The sequence below is a fragment of the Ooceraea biroi genome, chromosome 2 (assembly GCF_003672135.1).
Source record: "Ooceraea biroi isolate clonal line C1 chromosome 2, Obir_v5.4, whole genome shotgun sequence".
Lineage (NCBI taxonomy): Eukaryota > Metazoa > Arthropoda > Insecta > Hymenoptera > Formicidae > Ooceraea > Ooceraea biroi.
The window spans coordinates 6713459-6732756 of NC_039507.1; the positions used below are offsets into that span (position 1 = coordinate 6713459).

Genomic DNA, 19298 nt, shown 5'->3' on the forward strand with positions numbered 1-19298 from the left:
TTTTTTCTTATTTCCACTAGTAGAATATGCTCCCGCAGTTTGTCGGTTAAAACCCGGGACACCCTGTATAAATACTCACTAATAGCTCAAGTAGTCTGATGTACAGCAGTACATGAAACTGTCATCAAGAATAGTTCAGCACGGATGCCATTGATCTCACCTCGTGCTCTACTACATCAATATAATCTATTCTGTCGCCAGAAATTTATTACACGTACAAGATCGATCATTACGATCACTGCAGACCAAATTCTGTTTTCCGAATTCTGCGGACTACAATCTCGTTGTAGCCTGCTAATGAGCTCTGCTGTTCGCAGCGGCATTATTCGTCACGCGGATCACCTTGACATTGCGCGGGTTTATATCGGAAAGATCAGGCCTCGATCGCGCCTCCCTCCGTGGGATTCTAGGCAGCGTGGCGCGAGCAGAGAGGAACCGACGAGCGGCTGGCTCCTCGTGCCGACGAGTTCCGTAGGCGAGTTAAAAGAGGAAAAGAGGGGCTCGGTTGCGTCTCGTGGCCGCCGAGCGGCGCTCACCTGCTTGGTCCGCAACAGTCTCGTACGGTTCTCTCAGGCCAGGAGCTTCGCCGGCGATCGCAGACGGCTGAACCTCGCTATCTCCATCCCTACCATCTGGACTGTTCCACCTCCGCAGGCTTTCGTAGATTTTCTTTCTACCCTTTACCACCCTTTCCATCGTTCTCCTATCCTTTTGTCTAATCCTATCCTTGTACAAAATTCGCGATATTATTTCTGGATTGAAGCGCTGATCAGTTTGGGCGTGAAAGGTCTCGAGTATCTCTTCAGGGGATGGCGTGCTCCCCGAGGATTGCGTCTCCAGCGACGGTGAAATCGAGGATGCACCCGTCACTGATGTCGGTGACGGTGGTCTCACGGTGGCGGTGGTGGTGGTGATGGTTGTTGTGGTGGTGGTGGTGGTGGTGCTGGTGAAGAAGAAGAAGAAGAGGAAGAAGAAGAGGAAGAAGAAAACGACGGATATATTGGTGGGGGCAACTCTTCGCTACTCCGACTGGTGGGGGTAAGGCAACACTCAAAGATCGTGGTGACGTAGTTCTGGCAGGAACGCGACGCGTTTTTGTCCACGTAGCAAGAAAAGAGGACTTTTCTATACGCCTCGCCTGTGCCTTACATGGTTAGTACTTTTGGGAGAGAGGAAGAAAAGGAGAGAAAGACGGAAGTCGAGGGAGAAGAAAGAAAGAAAAACACCTTGGAACTTGGAGCGACAGAGAAGAAGACGGAGAAGGTACCAGCGGACGCGAGAGAGAAAGGGAGAGAGTGACCGGGGTGGGGGAAAAAGAGGGGGCAAATGGTCCGCGGGACCGGAAGTCAACGCTCCTCTTCCGGGTCTTCCTCGAATCGCGGGCTCCTTTTTCGCGGTTCCGAGGACGTGTCTCCAGCGAAGGGGCATCCCCGATCGCCCCCGAGCACCTTCAGTGCGATACGATCATGAGGATCAAGCGTGCACCGCGATCGTCGTGGCCGCGTGAACCCGAAGAGGTGCCCTCGCTTTGCGAGACGTTTCGAGAAACGCAACGCCAAGAATAGTTCTCCGGGAGACGCGACGTTCAAGAAGGATGAGGAGGAACCCGACGCGCGACGAGTAAATTTCCGCGGGCGACGCGATCGCTCCACCAACGCTCCCGCACTCGATATCGATCCCGAAAAGTGGATCCGGAAGGAGATCTAATCTGTCACGAGACTGCAAGAGCATCGACTGGTGGCCTGAAGAGGATTCACCGCAAGCAGTCCCGCGTGCGATGGTCCACGTTCGCGAGCTCCGCTGGAAGGGCGCCGCGTGGTAGAAGAGACAGTGCGTCAGTTCGCGTGCCAACATCCGGTCACGAGGTGCGTTCGGAACCGAGAACACGGTGAACTTGCTCGGTGAACTTGTCCGACACGAACTTGCAGTCAGCTGGGTGGGCGCACGGACGCCACCGCGATTTCGCTATCCCTATCGGTCATCGTCAGTGCGCCGAGGATATCAGCGGATCGAGGAAACGCGATCTCGTGATCTTCGAGTGTGCCATCGGGTGCGGAGGGGATGGAGATGCGCCCAGTTCTCGTGGTGATCTGTCTCCTTCTCGTCACTCCCATCACCGGCTCTTTCTGGTGAGTGACACCTCTCTCTCTTTCTACTCTCTGGGAGACAACTTTGCTCCGACAGTCTGTGAACGCATCGTTATGTCTTCATGAAGCTACGTATCTACGTGCTATTCATGTTGAACTGATAATGGACATGCAGTAAACTACTTTCCTCCTTCTGTCATTTTTTTATCAAGTCTTTGCTGAAGAGATCAGCAATTTGCTACCCGATTTATCTTGTTGCTTTGTGCATGCGCGTTTTAACTGCACGATTCTTTGATTACGAATTTTACTTGTCCATTTGAAGATCGTAGTCGATACGTAGTATCACTGATGAGAAGTACCACGTTTATCAGAGCGCGTGTTTTTACGTCACATGTAATCAGAATTTACGTCAGACCTTACGAGCAGACTTTCGCGCGATCCTTTCGAATTTATGAGCCTGACACGGGCGATAAATGAAAACGTTACTCGCTCTACTATTTCCAGCGCGATTATCTTGACACTCGGTCTCACGGCGGTCGCCACCGCGATAGGAATAACAACGGAGGTTCTCGTTTCCCTCGTCGAAGTCTCTCAAAAGTGAGATAAAGAGTGACGCGTAACAGCTCAGCGGGCCCTCAGCGTTGTAACACGTGCGACCATAAAAGCGAGGGTTAAAATAAACGCAAGTCATGTACACGATTTGATATCTGGTGGCCCATCCTGGATAAGAGAGAAAGGTAGCACACGTGGAAGAAAAATCCTTTACGCGACTCGAGTCGATACATTTCGGCGTGGCTTATGGAGTACCGTGATTTCACTCGTCGCGATTCTCTCTTCCCTCATTGTTCTCGCTCGTGTTGAATTTAGATCAAGGATTAGATCAAGCACTTGTTTATTACGTTCGGCTCAGTTACATCTGGTTTTCCCGTGGCCCGTGTTACATGCAGCGAGCTATCGCCCTTGCGTTTCACGTGAGCACTTTTCTGAGCGCGACAATTTCTCGCTCTTCGAATGTTTGCGCCTGAAATGTTGCGCAAGCATCGCGATGAATTACACAGAGGATTGCTGCTTTAGTTCCATTAACGCCAATACTCGGTGAACGTGAGGGACTAACGAGTGCTCCGGTTTCGAGGTACGTCATCTGGGTTATCAATTACGTTGCGCGTTACGCGCACGTAAGATGAGTAATGGCGCTATAAATCCTCCTTTGGTAGTTACTCGTGCTCTCTTATGAGCAGACTCTGTCTCGAGATTTATGACTTCATTTTGTGCTACGTGAATCGCTCATATTATTGACGACGCAAAACGCACCTCTAAAATATCTCTAATTCTGTACGTGACTCCAGGCGGGCTGAGTTTTGTATCCATCAAACCGCTCTATTTCTGATTACTTCCGAGGTATCATGAGTTCCATGTCGGCGAGACAGACTAGCGAGTGCACTCTGGAGTGCCGAACGTGGCGATCACCGAAGCGCGAAATCATGTCGCACCGGTACGGTAGCCGTGGCTGAGCTCCAATTATCTCGTCGAGCAATAAATTACTCAGTAGCGCGACATTTGCTGTGTACTCCACTTTGTTATGCAAATGTTTGCACGGTGATAGAACGTTATCGTGTCCGTGTCACTTGGGATTACAGCATCCGGACACGGACCGTCTCGTATCTAGCTGCCGAGCATGAACTTTGCGTGCACCAACGTGCTGCTACGTGCTAACACGCAAGCAAAGGCGCCAGGCTTTAATGAGCACGTCATTTTCAGTTGGTGTCTGGATAAATTATAAACACGGAGATTCACACCTTAATCGTTTGACTGGAATTCGATTACGCGGAGTAAATTTAATTGTTTAATTCGTTTATCACTTCGTTCATAGACAATCTTATCCATTTCAAAAGTAATTTCAAAAACGCCTTATAAAGTAGATTATTAAGACGGTTAACGATCATTAATTAGCGTTGTTAGAATAATTTTAATCGGGCGGTGTATTTCTTTTTACGTCTCGATTGAAATCTTCTTGGGCACATATTGACAGAGGGGCGGCTCTGTCAACGAGAGGGTTGCTCGCAGAGTTAAAGAGTGAGTCCCTCCTCGCACAGGTCGGTTAAATATTTGTTTTCGATTTAAGGTAGATTCCTTCGGCTTGACGATGGTGTGAGTCCGCACGTTATTTCTCTCTCGTTCGTTCAGTCTGCTTGTCGCAGGTCCGTCGTTCGTCGAGTGTTTGATAAATATATTAGGAAGATGACGGTTTGTTTCGATAACAGGTATTTAACAGGCAGAAACTCTCTGTTCTTTCTCTCCGCGCGCTCCGCTCGTTCTCCGTGCGAGTTGCTCCACGGCTATCATCGCGCGTGAAAATGCCTCGTTTTATCCTTTCGCTGATCATCGCGGTGCGTGCTACAGTTCGAATTTATATAAACTCAATCGGAATTATCATTTAAATATCGCGCGTGCGTTCGCGAGTCATGCGGCAAAAATCGTAAAGCCGGTCGGTGCAAATTCAGGTGCATTTCCGTCCAGTCGCCGGGACGTTTCTGCGATCCTCATTCTTGCGGAATGCCACCCCTGCCCCGAAAATATCGCGGGGTCCATACATCAGTCGCAGGTCCGTCGTTCGTCGAGTGTTTGATAAATATATTAGGAAGCTGACGGTTTGTTTCGATAACAGGTATTTAACAGGCAGAAACTCTCTGTTCTTTCTCCGCGCGCTCCGCTCGTTCTCCGTGCGAGTTGCTCCACGGCTATCATCGCGCGTGAAAATGCCTCGTTTTATCCTTTCGCTGATCATCGCGGTGCGTGCTACAGTTCGAATTTATATAAACTCAATCAGAATTATCATTTAAATATCGCGCGTGCGTTCGCGAGTCATGCGGCAAAAATCGTAAAGCTGGTCGGTGCAAAGTCAGGTGCATTTCCGTCCAGTCGCCGGGACGTTTCTGCGATCCTCATTCTTGCGGAATGCCACCCCTGCCCCGAAAATATCGCGGGGTCCATACATCAGTCGCAGGTCCGTCGTTCGTCGAGTGTTTGATAAATATATTAGGAAGATGACGGTTTGTTTCGATAACAGGTATTTAACAGGCAGAAACTCTCTGTTCTTTCTCCGCGCGCTCCGCTCGTTCTCCGTGCGAGTTGCTCCACGGCTATCATCGCGCGTGAAAATGCCTCGTTTTATCCTTTTGCTGATCATCGCGGTGCGTGCTACAGTTCGAATTTATATAAACTCAATCGGATCTATCAGAATTATCATTTAAATATCGCGCGTGCGTTCGCGAGTCATGCGGCAAAAATCGTAAAGCCGGTCGGTGCAAATTCAGGTGCATTTCCGTCCAGTCGCCGGGACGTTTCTGCGATCCTCATTCTTGCGGAATGCCACCCCTGCCCCGAAAATATCGCGGGGTCCATAAATCAGTCGCTCGTACGGTCGTTCGTCATCGAGTCGCGCATTACGTCCTTCTCGCGGGTCCAGCTAGGGCCTGCGAGCACCCGATTACCCGATTGGAACCGGATTCCCTTTCGTCGATCGGCATTCCTCGGTTTTTTCCCGACGAATACTGCTCGGCCTCCCTCTGTCCTTCTCGCGCGGTCCTCTGGGAACGGTGGGATCTCGCGGCGTGGAGCCGGCGGGAGGACGACCGATTCACCGGGGGACAAAGACGACCGAGTGGAGAGGAGTAAAGAGGTAAAGAAGCGAGCGAGGATGGACAATGGTCTCGCTCAAAGCGTCACCCGTAAATCTCGTTGAGCGCGTATAATTTGTAAGTCGGCAGGAGCCTCCCTGTGCCCCTTAGTCCACTCTCGTCCTCTCTGTTCCTTTGGCAGTAGCTGCCCGCGTTTCTCTCCTCTCTCGCACCGAGAGATTCGGTGCGTCTCGGCCGCAGGATCGGAGATACACCGAGTTCGTTCCATGTTCCTGCAGCAGCTCTCGTTTCCAATCGCGCAACGATTCGTGTATTTATTCGGGGTGCCGCATGTCGGACGCGATATACTATCAGTTTTTGTATCGACGCGGTTTAGGAAGACGGTTTCGCCCGGTCGCGAGGCTGTTAAACGACTACTCTTGATCTTCTACAACCGCATCTTCCGCGTAATATGCGTAGCGTGGCTTCAAAGCTTCAAATTTATCGTTCCAATGCAAGGATCGAACAGCAAAGAGTACAATTAACTTGGATCTCGTTTAATCAAATGACGCGTTCTTCTTTTTATAATTAGTTTTCAACATGTGCACCATGTCTATCCCTAAAAGTGGGGGAAACGCGGGCCCTTTGCCAGCGCGCAATAATTATTCCAGAAATATCAGACCCGTGTGGATCAGACAGCCGACAGATCGTCTCCGTCTGTTTCGGGAGCAACACATGCTACTCAATCGATCATTCGCGGTATCGAGGAGCCCGATATAGTCCCAACGAAATCACAACAAAGGATCTAGTTCATAGAGACTAGCATTTCTTCGCGAGGAAAGCTCCTGATGCGAGTAGTACGCGTTCGAGCGCACCCCTTACAGAAAGTTCCTGCCTCTGGCCGTTCTTTCGCCTCGCTACTTCCGGACGCGTCGCTCATTTAACGACTGATCGTTACAGTCGCCGGCGATTCTCCTTCATCGCTATCCGCGCGATCCGCCGCGGGTTCCGGCCGAGCCTGCGCGGCGTTTCCGTGAAATCGCCGCGGCGGATCACCGTGATTACCAATTGCGCTACGGATTCCGCGGCGATTTTCATACGAGATGGGGTCGGCTGGCGCGTTAATAAGCGCGCGGGCGGCCGCGCGCTTTCGCGCGGAAACCGAGCGGCGCGATCGCGCGACGGATAGTCGCGCGCGGCTGATCGCAGGTGTGCGCGGACAGGCGCGCGCGATAGATCGAACCCGGCCGTCGATGTATCGTTACGGCGAGAGCCCGGGCGATAATACGATAGCGGGCTCGCTCGCGGGCTCGCGAACCCGGCCAATGGGCCGCGGTGGGCAGTCCACGGCTACCTTCCCGCTGGTTGGACAACCGACCCGCGCCTCCCCCCACCCTCTCACCTGGGCCATTCTCGTTCTCTCACCTGCTGTATAATCATAACTATAAGACCGCGCGCGTGAGCGCGCATACACTTAAGGCCGCGTGCACATCGGCGGGTGGTGAGCTGCGTGGCTTGAGCGCGCGCGGCGAATTAATTTATTTTTAGCAAGAAAAGCACGGAGAGATCTTCATATCGCGAGTCGGAGGTGAGAGGAGGGGGTGGAGGTGCGTTGATTAGAAGCCGCTTGGGATTTCAGTATGTATGTGTTAGTAGGTATATGTCTGTGTTCATTCAGTTGATGATGCTTGAGCGCTACTTGATCTTTCAGGGAAACACTACTTTGTGAGACGTGTCAGTGCTACTTCGTTTAAAAAATCTGTAATTAGTTTCATGTGATATGTATTTGATATGTTTGTATTTTATTATTTTAATGTGAGAAGAGCAAGTGTCTTTTAAGATCAAATATACTCGTCAAGTACGCTCGCAGTTTGTGATTTATCGTTTGCCAATGTGTACGCAGCTTTAGATCGATATTAGCGACGACGGAGCCGCTAAATTGGATTAAATTAAAATCACAATTTAATTATATACTTCTATATACTCTCCATGATAATTTACGGTGCGCCTTGTGCGCGGAAAGGCATGCTTTACGACACGTTCCTAATATGAGTATTATTAGTCCAGATGGCGCGTAATAATTCTTGATTGCTATAATTACACACGATGCACGCGTAATTTTAACGTCGCTGATCGTATCGATGCGATGCAACGACGTCGGTGTGCTAAGATGATCTTGTAGCTGCCTGAAGAATTTTATTATCAGCTTCCAAGATTCAAGATGTCCAAACTCAATATGTTTCCAATACATATTTATCCGTATTCAACTATTTAAATAAAATATCTCCCAAATTGTTTGTTAGATAAATGCAACGCTTCACCGTATACATAAAACAAAATGTATTTTAGCGCGTTGAGCAGTAATTAAGCCTGAAATTTCGATGCTACTTCGTAAATCAGCAACTTGTAGATCTACGATTGAGATTGACTTGCGAATCAAGATCGCAAATCTTCGTGGTATTCCTCGCGTGGGTGGTGAGATGCTCGGAACGAGAGCTCATCGTGGGTATCGCGCGGTGCTAACGTAAACACGCATAATTTATCCCTTTTCTAGCTCCTCATCCCGCGATATTCATTCGTCAATTGTGGATGCAGCACTTCTGAATTAAATATAGTGCCTGATCCCACAGTCACAAGCGCGCTCAATCACTTGTGAGCCATGGCATATTCTGCCACTTGCAAGACGAAAATACGACAGGTGCACGCATTCACACGCACGCGATGTACACGTGTCAGTTTGATACTCCGACTGGGATTCCGGCGGGTATCGCATTTTTCGGTGGAAACGTCGCCTGCGTCGAGTTCAGCGTCGCTGATTTATCATGGGCCGAACGATCCACGACGCAGCGGTTAATTTATCTCGCGGTTGAGGAATGACATTAATAATAGGACAAACTCGGGTTGCACCAACGAAATTACGGCTTTGCACGGAAGAAGATTCGTTTGCGGGAGTGTCGTGCGGTCATTTGACAGTTGTTATAATCAGCCAGACCGCTCGTCGGTTAAGCCATAATTGCAATCGTCCCTGACAGTTTATGGTGACACTCGTCGTAAATATGTCGCGGCGAGATGAGCCATAAAACGTTTCCCCGGATGATAGCGGGAAGTCCCGTGCTCTAATTACGATTTAGTCGAAACCTTATTAATACCGCGATATCGTCGGTGGATTAAATCGAAACCGATGTAAATTTCTTATGCGCCGGCAACCAGACTCGCGACCGTTTTCTCATTTAATCTCACTCTCGCCGAGCACTGATAAGCGCTGTCCACCGCTCTGCAATTTATGACTGTTATCAGAGTGTCGTATGAACCTGTACACATGAATACGAGCGATTTAAACTTGCAATCGCTGATCGTCTTGGTACTTTGTTTCGTTTGCATATCTGCGGGAGAATTAACGATGCATTTATACGTATAATGTTTACGTGTTTGTTTATTATTATCACTAGCTGCAGCTTGAAAAGTAATATTACAGGCGAGTAGAAACATCATAAGAGTACATTACGATACTGGCATCTTGATGAAAACAAAGTTCCTATTAAACTCACCCGTTTCGTGCGACTATCGTATTATCTATCTCCTCCCCAATTTTTCATCGACATCCCGCATGGTGCATATTAGTGCCAAACGATATATGGAGAAAACTGCATGTTCTCGACGTCGCAGAGCTGAATCTGTTTGTTTCCGCGAGCGGCGAGCTAAAGAAATGCTCGATTTGTCACGACGCGATGCATGTCAATCACTGCCGGTTCAAAATGCAGCGCGCATAATAACGGCAGTAAGCCGGCAATGATACGCGTATCAGAAACGGGGTGGTTAACGACTGGTGTCCGCGGTTAGGAAATGAGGCCCTTCGGCCTGCGGCCCTCGTGCTCGCACACTGGCTTCTCTCTTTGCGCGAAATGCAGCATGGCGTGACGCAACAACGCACACCATGTGCGGGCCACGCACAATGCCCGTAATAGTTTTCTCTCCTCCTTTCGCGCAATCGGCTCTTGTTTATTTCCACCCTTTCTCTTCCTTTCTCCCTTTCCCTTCCTCTCTCTCTCTCTCTCTCTCTATTCTTTTTCTCTGCGTTCCTCTTCTTCGTCTTGACCTCCTCCGAGTCTCGCCTGGTCCTCCTCCTCCGTTACCGTCGCTCTTGTGTACTACCGTGCCTATAAATGATTTACCGGACGTTCCCCCTACGGGGTGCCGGATTGGTCATGGTTTCGCTGCGCCAATGGCACGGTGTTAATGCGACTTTATGTCGGGCGTGAACGAGTGCGTGGCCCTTTTTCAATTTGAGCTCTCAGCCATTCTCTTCCCCATTTATGTTATTCTTCTTCCATTTATTCGTTCCGGGTGCGTTCCTGTGAACGAAGTCAATTCCTGTAGACGCGATTAAGTGAAGAGGTGCATACTATCTTATTGTTGTTCCACATTTTCAAATTGTAGCATCTTTTCTTCCCTGACGCATCGTATTGACAATTTGACGAGCGAGCCGGACGCGGCGTACAAATTAATCTATCTGGAATGCGTGCTCCATCGTCGGCAAGCACCGTATTCTTGTCGCGATGGACCGCGGATCGATTTTGGTGGAATGCTAGGCCCGGGCGGCACATCGTCCTCCTGTGTGCTTGAACGTGCCGGAAGAATTCGAAATTGTTTCAGTGGCGCGTGCAGGAGGATGCACCTGCTATGTACGGAATTTTAAGACCTTGCCACTATCACAGATTGTCCGGGCTTCATCGGTCAGGTCCCATTATCGGTTTTATTAAGGCGAACGCATACCACGGATAATTCATTACGCGCACGGAACCCGAATTCCGGTGTCTGAAAGAGCTGATTAAAAATTCGCACAATATGGTGGCCTACCCTTTTTCTCCCTCCCGGCCCGGTCGCCTCAGGTTTGAGCACGAATTCTTCGAGATTCACAAAAAGAAGTGGCCAAAATGCAACCTGGTCCCGGTGACCCTTGCCACCAATTTGTTCGGGACACTCTCAGGCTCGGGATCGACTTGTTTCTTTTTCCGTCTGTGATCCCTGTTGGATTCACGATTCCGCGCTACCACATGGTCTTGGTCCCGCTTTTTTGTCCCTTCCTCGTCTATCTATCGTAAACTCGAATATGGTGCGGACACCAGTTTATATTCTGTACTGAAAAACGTAGCTTAATTATAAAGATCCCCTTAACGAGAGATCCACGTACGGGCAACGTTATGTTAACGTATGGAGAAGGATTCACGCACGCAGCTGCCTTAATGAGAACACGAGAAGCATTAAAGTGTGTGTTCAGATCTTTATAATTATTCTCTTTATGAGTACGTGTGTATATCAAATTAAATTCTTTGAGACATTCAATGGTATAATGATTGGCACGCCATTAGCTCGAGTCATGAATTTTTCTGCAAGAATCTCTTGATCGGCGAGAAAGACGAGCTGCGAAGAAAGCGAGCTAAAGTCGCGAGAAGAGGCGCGCAAAACGAGCACGCGCCCGGAACCACTTTGGCACACGTAAGCTTGGTGATAGAGCGGCTCCGTTCCGTCATGGTACTCGTTTTCCTCATCTTCGTGGCTCGACGCCGCTGTCTGGTTCATGTCGTCGAGCAATAAGAGAATGATTTAGATCGAACGCGCGTATTTAGCAGCCACGAGCTGTTGTGACTTTCTACTTCCGCCGCCATCCTTTCGTACAGCGCTGTCGTTTCTCTCTTTTCCCTCCATCGGTTTCTCCGCGCGCGTATGACAATCGCCTCTGTATCGCGTCGCGTTTCATGTGCTACGTTTTTTTTTTTTTCATTACCCTTATGTCTCCGAATCGAATCTTGGCAGAGATCGATTGGAACTCGACTCGTTTCCTTGTGGAAGGAAACGTTTCTTATCTGGGTCTTCGCGATATTTTAATCGCGTTATCGTGATCTTAGGTAAGAAATTCGTCTGTTGAGACCTCGCTGATTACATGTATCTACCTAACGGCGTGACGCGTTTCGCCACGTTGAATGGAGAAAGCCGCGACTAGGAACCTGCCAGTACATCCTCTTTCGCCTCAAATACCGCATAAAATCAATGAGAGGCTCTTGGTCGTGTGGTTTCCAATTTTTTTCCGTGATTTTTCTATGATCTTTTTTCTATCCCACAAACTTTCATCTGGACCATGCAAGATATTCGAGGAATCCGCCGATTGGACTTCTGGATTCTTCTTCTGCCTCTTCTCTTCTCGCTTGGTTCTCGCTTGCGGACTCGCTTGCTGAGGCTCCCTTTTCTCCTTCGCGTCTGCTCTATTGGAGCAGCTTCTCTTTTCTCCAGTCTTTCTTTCTCTCTCTCTCTCTCTCTTTGCTTCTCTGTTCGTTCTGCAAACCGGCCAGCCGAAAGAGGCCAGCAACGTTGCTCTCTCGTCACTGTCTATCCGAGCAGACAGCGTGGAGCTGCCTCCGAGCAAAGTGAGGGCGTCTAATGAGGCAATAAATAAGTCGACCGCCCTAACCGGCCTCTCCACGCTTTTCGTTCGCGACGACGTGTCCATCCTCGAGTTCTTTTCTTGCCTCCGCGTACGCAACGTGGGGCCGCATCTCCTCGTCTCTAGTCGAGATCCTCTCCTCCTCCTCCACCTCCCCCGGGCGTTCCGCTGGCTCGATTGTCGTCGATTAAACCGAGTCTTCCCTTGTTTTTTTCGTCTAGTAGCGCGTCCAGCAATGTTTTTGCCATAGCTGTGCCGTAAGAGAGGAGTATACAAGCGTATACGAGTGATGGGACTGCCGAGCTCGTCGTGCATTTAAATCCGGCACGTCAGATCTTGTTGCGATCGTAACCCAGGAAGCGATAGTGAGCAAGTTGGCAGTGGCGTTATTATTTGATATCGTGACGATTCAAATTAGACACGAAAGTTAGATACAAAAGTTTAGAAATTTACGGATTCGTAGGGATCTTGTATAATATGTACTTAAATATTTGACTCAACATCTCACTCGTTTCTCAGTTAAGAAAAATTCTCATGAAACTTTCGATCTTATTGTGCTCACTTGGACGACAAATGAATTATGAATTGACACAATTGTTCCTTCATTTCTTTTCCTTCACTTTACTTCTATGTATTTCTATTTATATCTATTTATTTTGCGCGTTTGACCAGCGCAAATCACGAGGCGTGCGAGCGCCTCGCGGATGTTAGCTCGCAGAGAGAATTACGAAATCGTAATCGGCAGACGAGAGACGAATGTGTGGCAGCGTAGCTCTCCTGACCACTCCAATTCCCATTAACTCGCCTTCGGCGGTATTAATAGGCGCGGGTGCAAAACGTCCGCGTAAGCGGCGCTCGTCAAACGCGACGTGTTTGCAATAACGTCGTAACTTTATTATCCGCCCCGGGGATTGGTCTTTTAGTATCGACGCACAACGGTCCTGTCGTTTATTTGACTAACGGGGTGAGACGCGCGCGGCAGCTAGGAAACGGTCTTTGAAGTCAAAAGGTCGGATAAACCTCCGACTAGAGGTAGCTTCGTCTCTAGCCGCAACGTGCGTGCCGCTCTTTCGCCGGAAACCGCCAACTCGAATTGTAGAATCGAAATGCAACTCTGCGGCGAATTACGAAGTGCATTGATGTATCGATATTTAAGTGTTAGTCACAATTTGCTCCGCGCTTCGATCTGATTCATCGAGTACTATCTTTAAATTGTTGGGCCATGTGTTCCGACTGAAATCATTGCGTTCTCGTAATTGATCGGAGGCGTTCATAAAACACGTGGCAATTTGCTCATTTGCAGTTGTAAAGTACGTTTCGATAAGAACACTTTTCCATCATTTCTAGATTTAGCTTTTGTTATTCAACTTGTTCAGCATTTATTCAGTCGGCGCTGTATCACACGGTCGAAAATAAAACTGTGAGGCGTATCTTGAGATTCACATAAAATCGCGGAAATCTGAACATTTATTTGCACAAGCGGCGGCCAAAGCTGCGTGTAAATATTTGCCATCTCTCCCGCGAGCGTATCCACTTCCACTTTTGCGTTCTCCCATAAAATCCATCATCGGATCTCCACGTCGCCACAATAGCCCGCACTTATAATACAATGTTTAACTTCCCGCCAGTGCGCGGTTTCGCGCAATGCGACTTCTCGGAAGAGCTACATCTATGTCGCTCGTCCATTATCTCACGCCTGGAGGTTTCGTTGCATTCTCGCGCGGATTGACGCCGAGTCGAGAAATAGAGTTGCGCATCTTACTTCCAGGAAGATCTCGCAATTCGTAGCAGCTGGTCGTCCTCCGTGGCCGCCATGGAGAACTGGAAGAAGCACCCGTCTAAGGTCGCTCAGCATCGCGGAAGAAATTTAGGTCGATCAGAGATTCGAGATTAATCTTTTACCTCTCGCTGAAGATCGAGCGCTATGATCCTGCGGGACGCAGCATTACGTCTTCCTTACATAGGCGGGTTCTCTTCGCAGCTTCTCTTCGGAGGATCCACGCGGCAGACTGAAGTCCCGGGCGCTTGTCGTCCGTCAGGCTCTATCGGGACCGATGGCAGCCTTAACTGGAATATCGACGAAGTTGAAGTTACCGTGGCTTGTACTCTGTCAGCGGGCCTGATCGTCCCGCGAGACGTTACATGCGCCATATTTCGCTCCGAACAAGAGCGTCGTCGTGCTCTCCTTTTTATCGTCCGCCAACCCCCGCCGTTCTCTCATCGTGCTCCTGCCTTCTCTCCTCTTCTACCTCGTTGTATCGCTTGCAGGATCGCTCGTCCGGATCCTCTTCTTCTCTCCCCGCTCGATCATGGCATTTCTCGCGAATTCCCGTCCACGTATCATCTCTCGTTCTACCGTTCTTGCCGTCGTCGTTCTCGGTTATAGTCGCCACTCTCGAGGTAAGAATCCTCTCCTCGCCCAAATGACGATGTCACTCTTGTGCACGACTCTCCGCGTCGTATTACCTCCGGCTTCTTATTCCCGTTCGTGCAGAACGAAAAGCAGGACGATGAGGGTCGAGGGAAGGAAGGGTGTCGGCGGGGGGTGGGACGGAGGGCGCGCATCGGGAACGGGCAGCGCGAGCAACCGTCCTTAACGGAATTATTGCCATTAAGGTCGTTGCATTCCCGAGAGGCCGTCGTGTACGCGTCCCGGCATCCTACCGACGCAGAACTAATGATCTTAATTAACGTTTCGTAACGAAGGTCGCCCGGACTGTCCTCCTCCCTCTTCTTCTCCTCCATTTCTCCCCCTCCCTACCCCGCCCCGCAGTCTTCCACCTAAATCCTTTCCCCGCGCCCCCGTTCCGTTTCTTTCTTTTTACCTTTCCGCCTGCGTCCGCTCGTCCGCCTCCACTCTCCCCTCGTTGCCCTTCTGGTGTCCCTCTGCCTCTCCGAGTCGTCCTCTTCGACTTCTTCGTGGTTCCCACCGCTCGTAGTTCACTCGGAGTCTATTCCGCATTATTCCTCTTCTTGTTTTTTATTGTACGCCCGGTGTAATCAGCCGGCTCTCTCCTCCTCGTGCACCCTTCTGCTCTTCGCACTTTCCGCACGCTCGCTCGTCCTGTTTCCGTTTGTAAAGTGCCTGCCTCCCTTTCGCTCGGAGATGCCGGTTTTTCTCTCTCCGTCGCTATCTCTGTTCTCTTTCCTGCAGGATTAGTCGTCACGAGTATAAAGGGCCCGGAGCTTTAATTATCGTAATGGCGTTGGCGTGTTCGAATCCGCGTGTCATACCTACTATTCGCGACTGTCCTTCCTCTTGTCTCCCTTCGCGGGGTCCTTCTTTCTCGTTCTTGCTGGGGATTATTCGTGCAACACCGCAAACCTCGTTTCCTCTTTTTTTACAGATTTCCACAGCTTCATAGGATACGATCAGAATTCCGACCTATTATTCTTCGTCACTTCCGTCCCGTATAACCGATCATTAATACTAAAGTTAGCGTGTTATTACTGGAATCTACTGAACATTTAGAATCTAACAATAAGAAAGAGATAACGGAAAAATTAAGAAAAATGAATGGATTTCGTTGACACGGATAAATCCCATGTTACAATGATTGCAATGATATTGATATACTGATATAAGTCGATGCAATTATTATTATTATTATCAATATTATAATTCATTCATAATTTCTCTAATCTTCTTTAAAATTCCACGATAATATCTTTCACAGGATACATTTCACTTCGTATTAATTCGCTCGTCATAACTCTATTACGCTCATCCTTTCCTTTATAGCTCTTTATAAAGCGCTGTCTGATTATTCACGTAGCGAGCCCGGAAAATTCGTAGTTTTAAAGAATACGTTAGGAATGATAAATTTCACATGTTCAGGCGATGCTAATGGCGCAAATCCGAATTCTCTGCAAATAGCGTAGCTTCGACTGATTTACGAGACACGACGCCGCGCGCGTAGGTAGTATAGGCAAATAAATTCAGATACAAACGCGAGCGATTAATCGCGAGGATCAAGGCTCGCGTTGAGACGTGGCACTCGTGGTGTTCGCCACGAAGACATCACGGGCCTCTAGAAGATACGAATGAGCATATGCATCTCGGCGAGAGGAAAGCTTCCGCTTAATCTCGCATTCGTTCGCGGGACTATCTCTTTTTCTACATTGCGCGCGGAAAGATATCGCGCGCTAAATAACCGCAACTTGGCCGACGTCACGCCGCGGGATTTGTAGCTTCCGTAAATTATTCTAGCCATCCTCCTCTCCGGTGCGTGTCGTGTCTACAGAGAACGACGTTATGCCGAGTTCCTCGCGATCTGCGCTACCGTATCGCCGCCTCGAGTGTTAAATAGATGGACAATTAAATCTTGCAGAAGCAATTCGGTCCTCGCGTTGAGATTTCTGTATTTCTTATTAGAGAACTTTAATCTGTTGCAATAGTAAATTGCGAAATTTGAACGGGTGCAAGAAACGTATTCGCATGGTACACTTGTACGACAGCATGTTTGTGTTTTACAATTAATTTTTAGATAATAGAACTGTAATATTATGCTTGGATATCGTATTCTTTTATTGGAGATTGCATTTACGTTAACAGGACTGTAGGAAGCCAGCTGGTGATGGATCCAATGCTCGTCTGCAAGAAAACGAGGAGGCTGAAGGGGAAGCTCGCTGACATTTGTCGCAAAGAACCATCCCTGCTGAAAGAGATCGCGAAAGGTATCCAAGTAGGCACCAGGGAATGTCAGTATCAATTCCGGAATCGAAGGTGGAACTGCACCACCGTCAGGAGGTCTCTCAAGAAGATCCTGATCCGCGGTAAGTTTTCACTTTAATTGCGCAAATCTGCAGCAATTAATTTCATAGGTGAATTTTGAAAATCAGATTAATTTCTACGTGTATCATTTGAATAATCATGATTTTCTAAACAGATTCAAATAAATTCATAATTTATTATTTTTTAATTATTTCATAGATTTAACTGGAGGCAATTATATCATTCTCTTTTCACCTTGACAAACATACGGTATTTAGTTAAAGACAAACGTCGGCATTTAGTTCACTACGGTATTTTGCGCGTTTTGGACACTCGATCCCGTAAATTCGTGAATCCGGTCGCATTATTCGCGAGTCATGGGCGCAAGGTCGAGCAGACGTTATTCCGGGCCCCGGCCTCGCCCCCTCGCCGAGAAAAGGATCTCGGGTCCATGGGACCCCTTTCAGGAGCGAGAAAGGGGTCCGCGCACGACAATGCACACACTAGCGGCAGATTACAGGGCGCTACTCGTTCGACATTAGGTGAACCGGATGTCGATTACACACTCCCCTACAGGCCCTGAGGGCGATTCGTTACGATTAAATGCCGGTGCCCGATCGGCACACCTCCAGAATGGGCTACCCCTTTAGGACCTTTAAGGACCTTTCTACGTACAGGGTCTTTAAGGGGCCCCTTCGCGTGTGGAGTCTGACGTTGACCACTCTATACCGATCCGAGTGTATTAACGATTGTAAAATGTGATGCACAATAATGGTTCAGGCGTTTTCGTGTTTCTATTTAGGATCATCGATTATTATTTGTTGAAAAATGATAGCATATTATTAAACATGATTTTCGTTGTACTCTTTTGCACTTGAATTATATATTCACGTACAATCATTCGAATAAAAATGTATAGATGTACGTAAGGAATGTATTTGATAGTTTACGTTTCATGTTCTATTTTTTAAGCTAGGATTATGGACGAACGAATAGTAATTATTTCTAAATTAGCCTTAATAGTTGGATCCCGAATGTACAGTTTTGATAGCTAGGAAAGAGAGGGATAATGACTACTGTCTGTAACGCGGGGATCGTTTCGACATGTATACGACTACGAGATCAGATCGTAAGGTGTCACAGCAAATAGTGGCGTGTAGTAATATGATAATAATGATAATGCGATTGCCATCACCAACGAAAGAATTTAATTGGTCAGAATATCGAGAAATAAAAGTCCAACGAATCATGTCATTATGGACCATTCACGTCCATGTCAATTCATGAGTTATATCATTATCATCCGTTAAAAAATTGCTTCCTCATGACTACCTCGTTTCTCCGTCAGTCTACGCTGAAAATGAAGATGATTAGTACGCTGAAAGACAACGGGAAATTTGCCTTGTTCACAGTTGCTCGCACAGTTACGTCGTAGCTTTCGCGCGACTTCAATAGTGCTTTGTGATACATTTTATAAACTTTCCCAACATAAAAAAATATATAATACCTCCACACAAAAACAATCGCAGGAAGCAATAAACACCTCGATCAATCGTTATTACGTAACTTTCGATCATGCTGAACCGTGCAGCAGATACAATTACTTTTACGCGGTCGCGTCGCGAATCGGCAGATGCGAAAGCGTGAGAATCGGCGAACGAGCGAACGGATTTCATCTCGATCGCGATCGTAGACAAGCGCGAATGAATTTTACCTCGGTCACGGGCGATCGATTGATCGATTCTCAGGCAGCATCAAGTACGGTCGTCTCCTCTCGGCTCGCTGAAACATCCAAATCCGAGGCACACGAGAGGTGAAACCGTCCGCGTGGCTCTCTCGTTCGGTTAGCCGTCCGATATATTAATTCCGAGTGATTGGCCACGACAAGCAAATCGAAGACAGTGTGCCCAATAGGCTGCGCTGGTCTCTCTAGGTCCCGCTATCAGATCGGTGTCTTTTGGTAGCCCGACAGATTGACACTGTCCGTCGGATATTAGTGGCAATATGTTCCCTTAATTAAAGCCCTTCACTAGGACGGGCCGCAGCCCGTCGTCGTCTCTCGTTCTCTTCCCCCGTCGTTCCCCGCGCTCCTCCCGTCCCGCTCTCGCGATCTAGAGATCGCCGTCAATCCTATCGAGCGACGTAATTCGATGCAGGATCGTCGGGGGCCTCTCAGGTAAGACGTTAAACGCGGACGCGCGTGGAATCTACGCTCGACGATCGATGATCGAATTAAGCACGACACCGCCGCGGATGCCTGACGATCGGCATTTGCTCGTGAGATTCGGGAGATAGTATATTATTAACGAGACAGCCCGTCGGCCCGAATAACGCGATAGTTTAATTAAGCGAATTAGCATCGCGTCCGGTGCCCTCCATCTGCAGTTCTCGGGTGTCTTCGGTTATCCGTGATATCCGGATTTATAGATATTACCATTATT

The 19298-nt window shown here is 48.5% G+C and overlaps 1 protein-coding gene across 1 annotated transcript in view; it reads left to right on the forward strand.

Annotated features, from left to right (window-relative positions):
• The first annotated feature begins 543 nt into the window (after positions 1–543).
• LOC105285325 (protein Wnt-6) overlaps positions 544–19298 on the forward strand; it is a 36520-nt gene continuing 17765 nt past the window's right edge. Inside the window, exons 1-2 of the mRNA XM_011349464.3 lie at positions 544–2129; positions 16699–16919. Coding sequence (XP_011347766.1) covers positions 2062–2129; positions 16699–16919 — 289 coding nt within the window. The 5' untranslated portion in view covers positions 544–2061. The remainder of the gene's footprint in view (positions 2130–16698; positions 16920–19298) is intronic.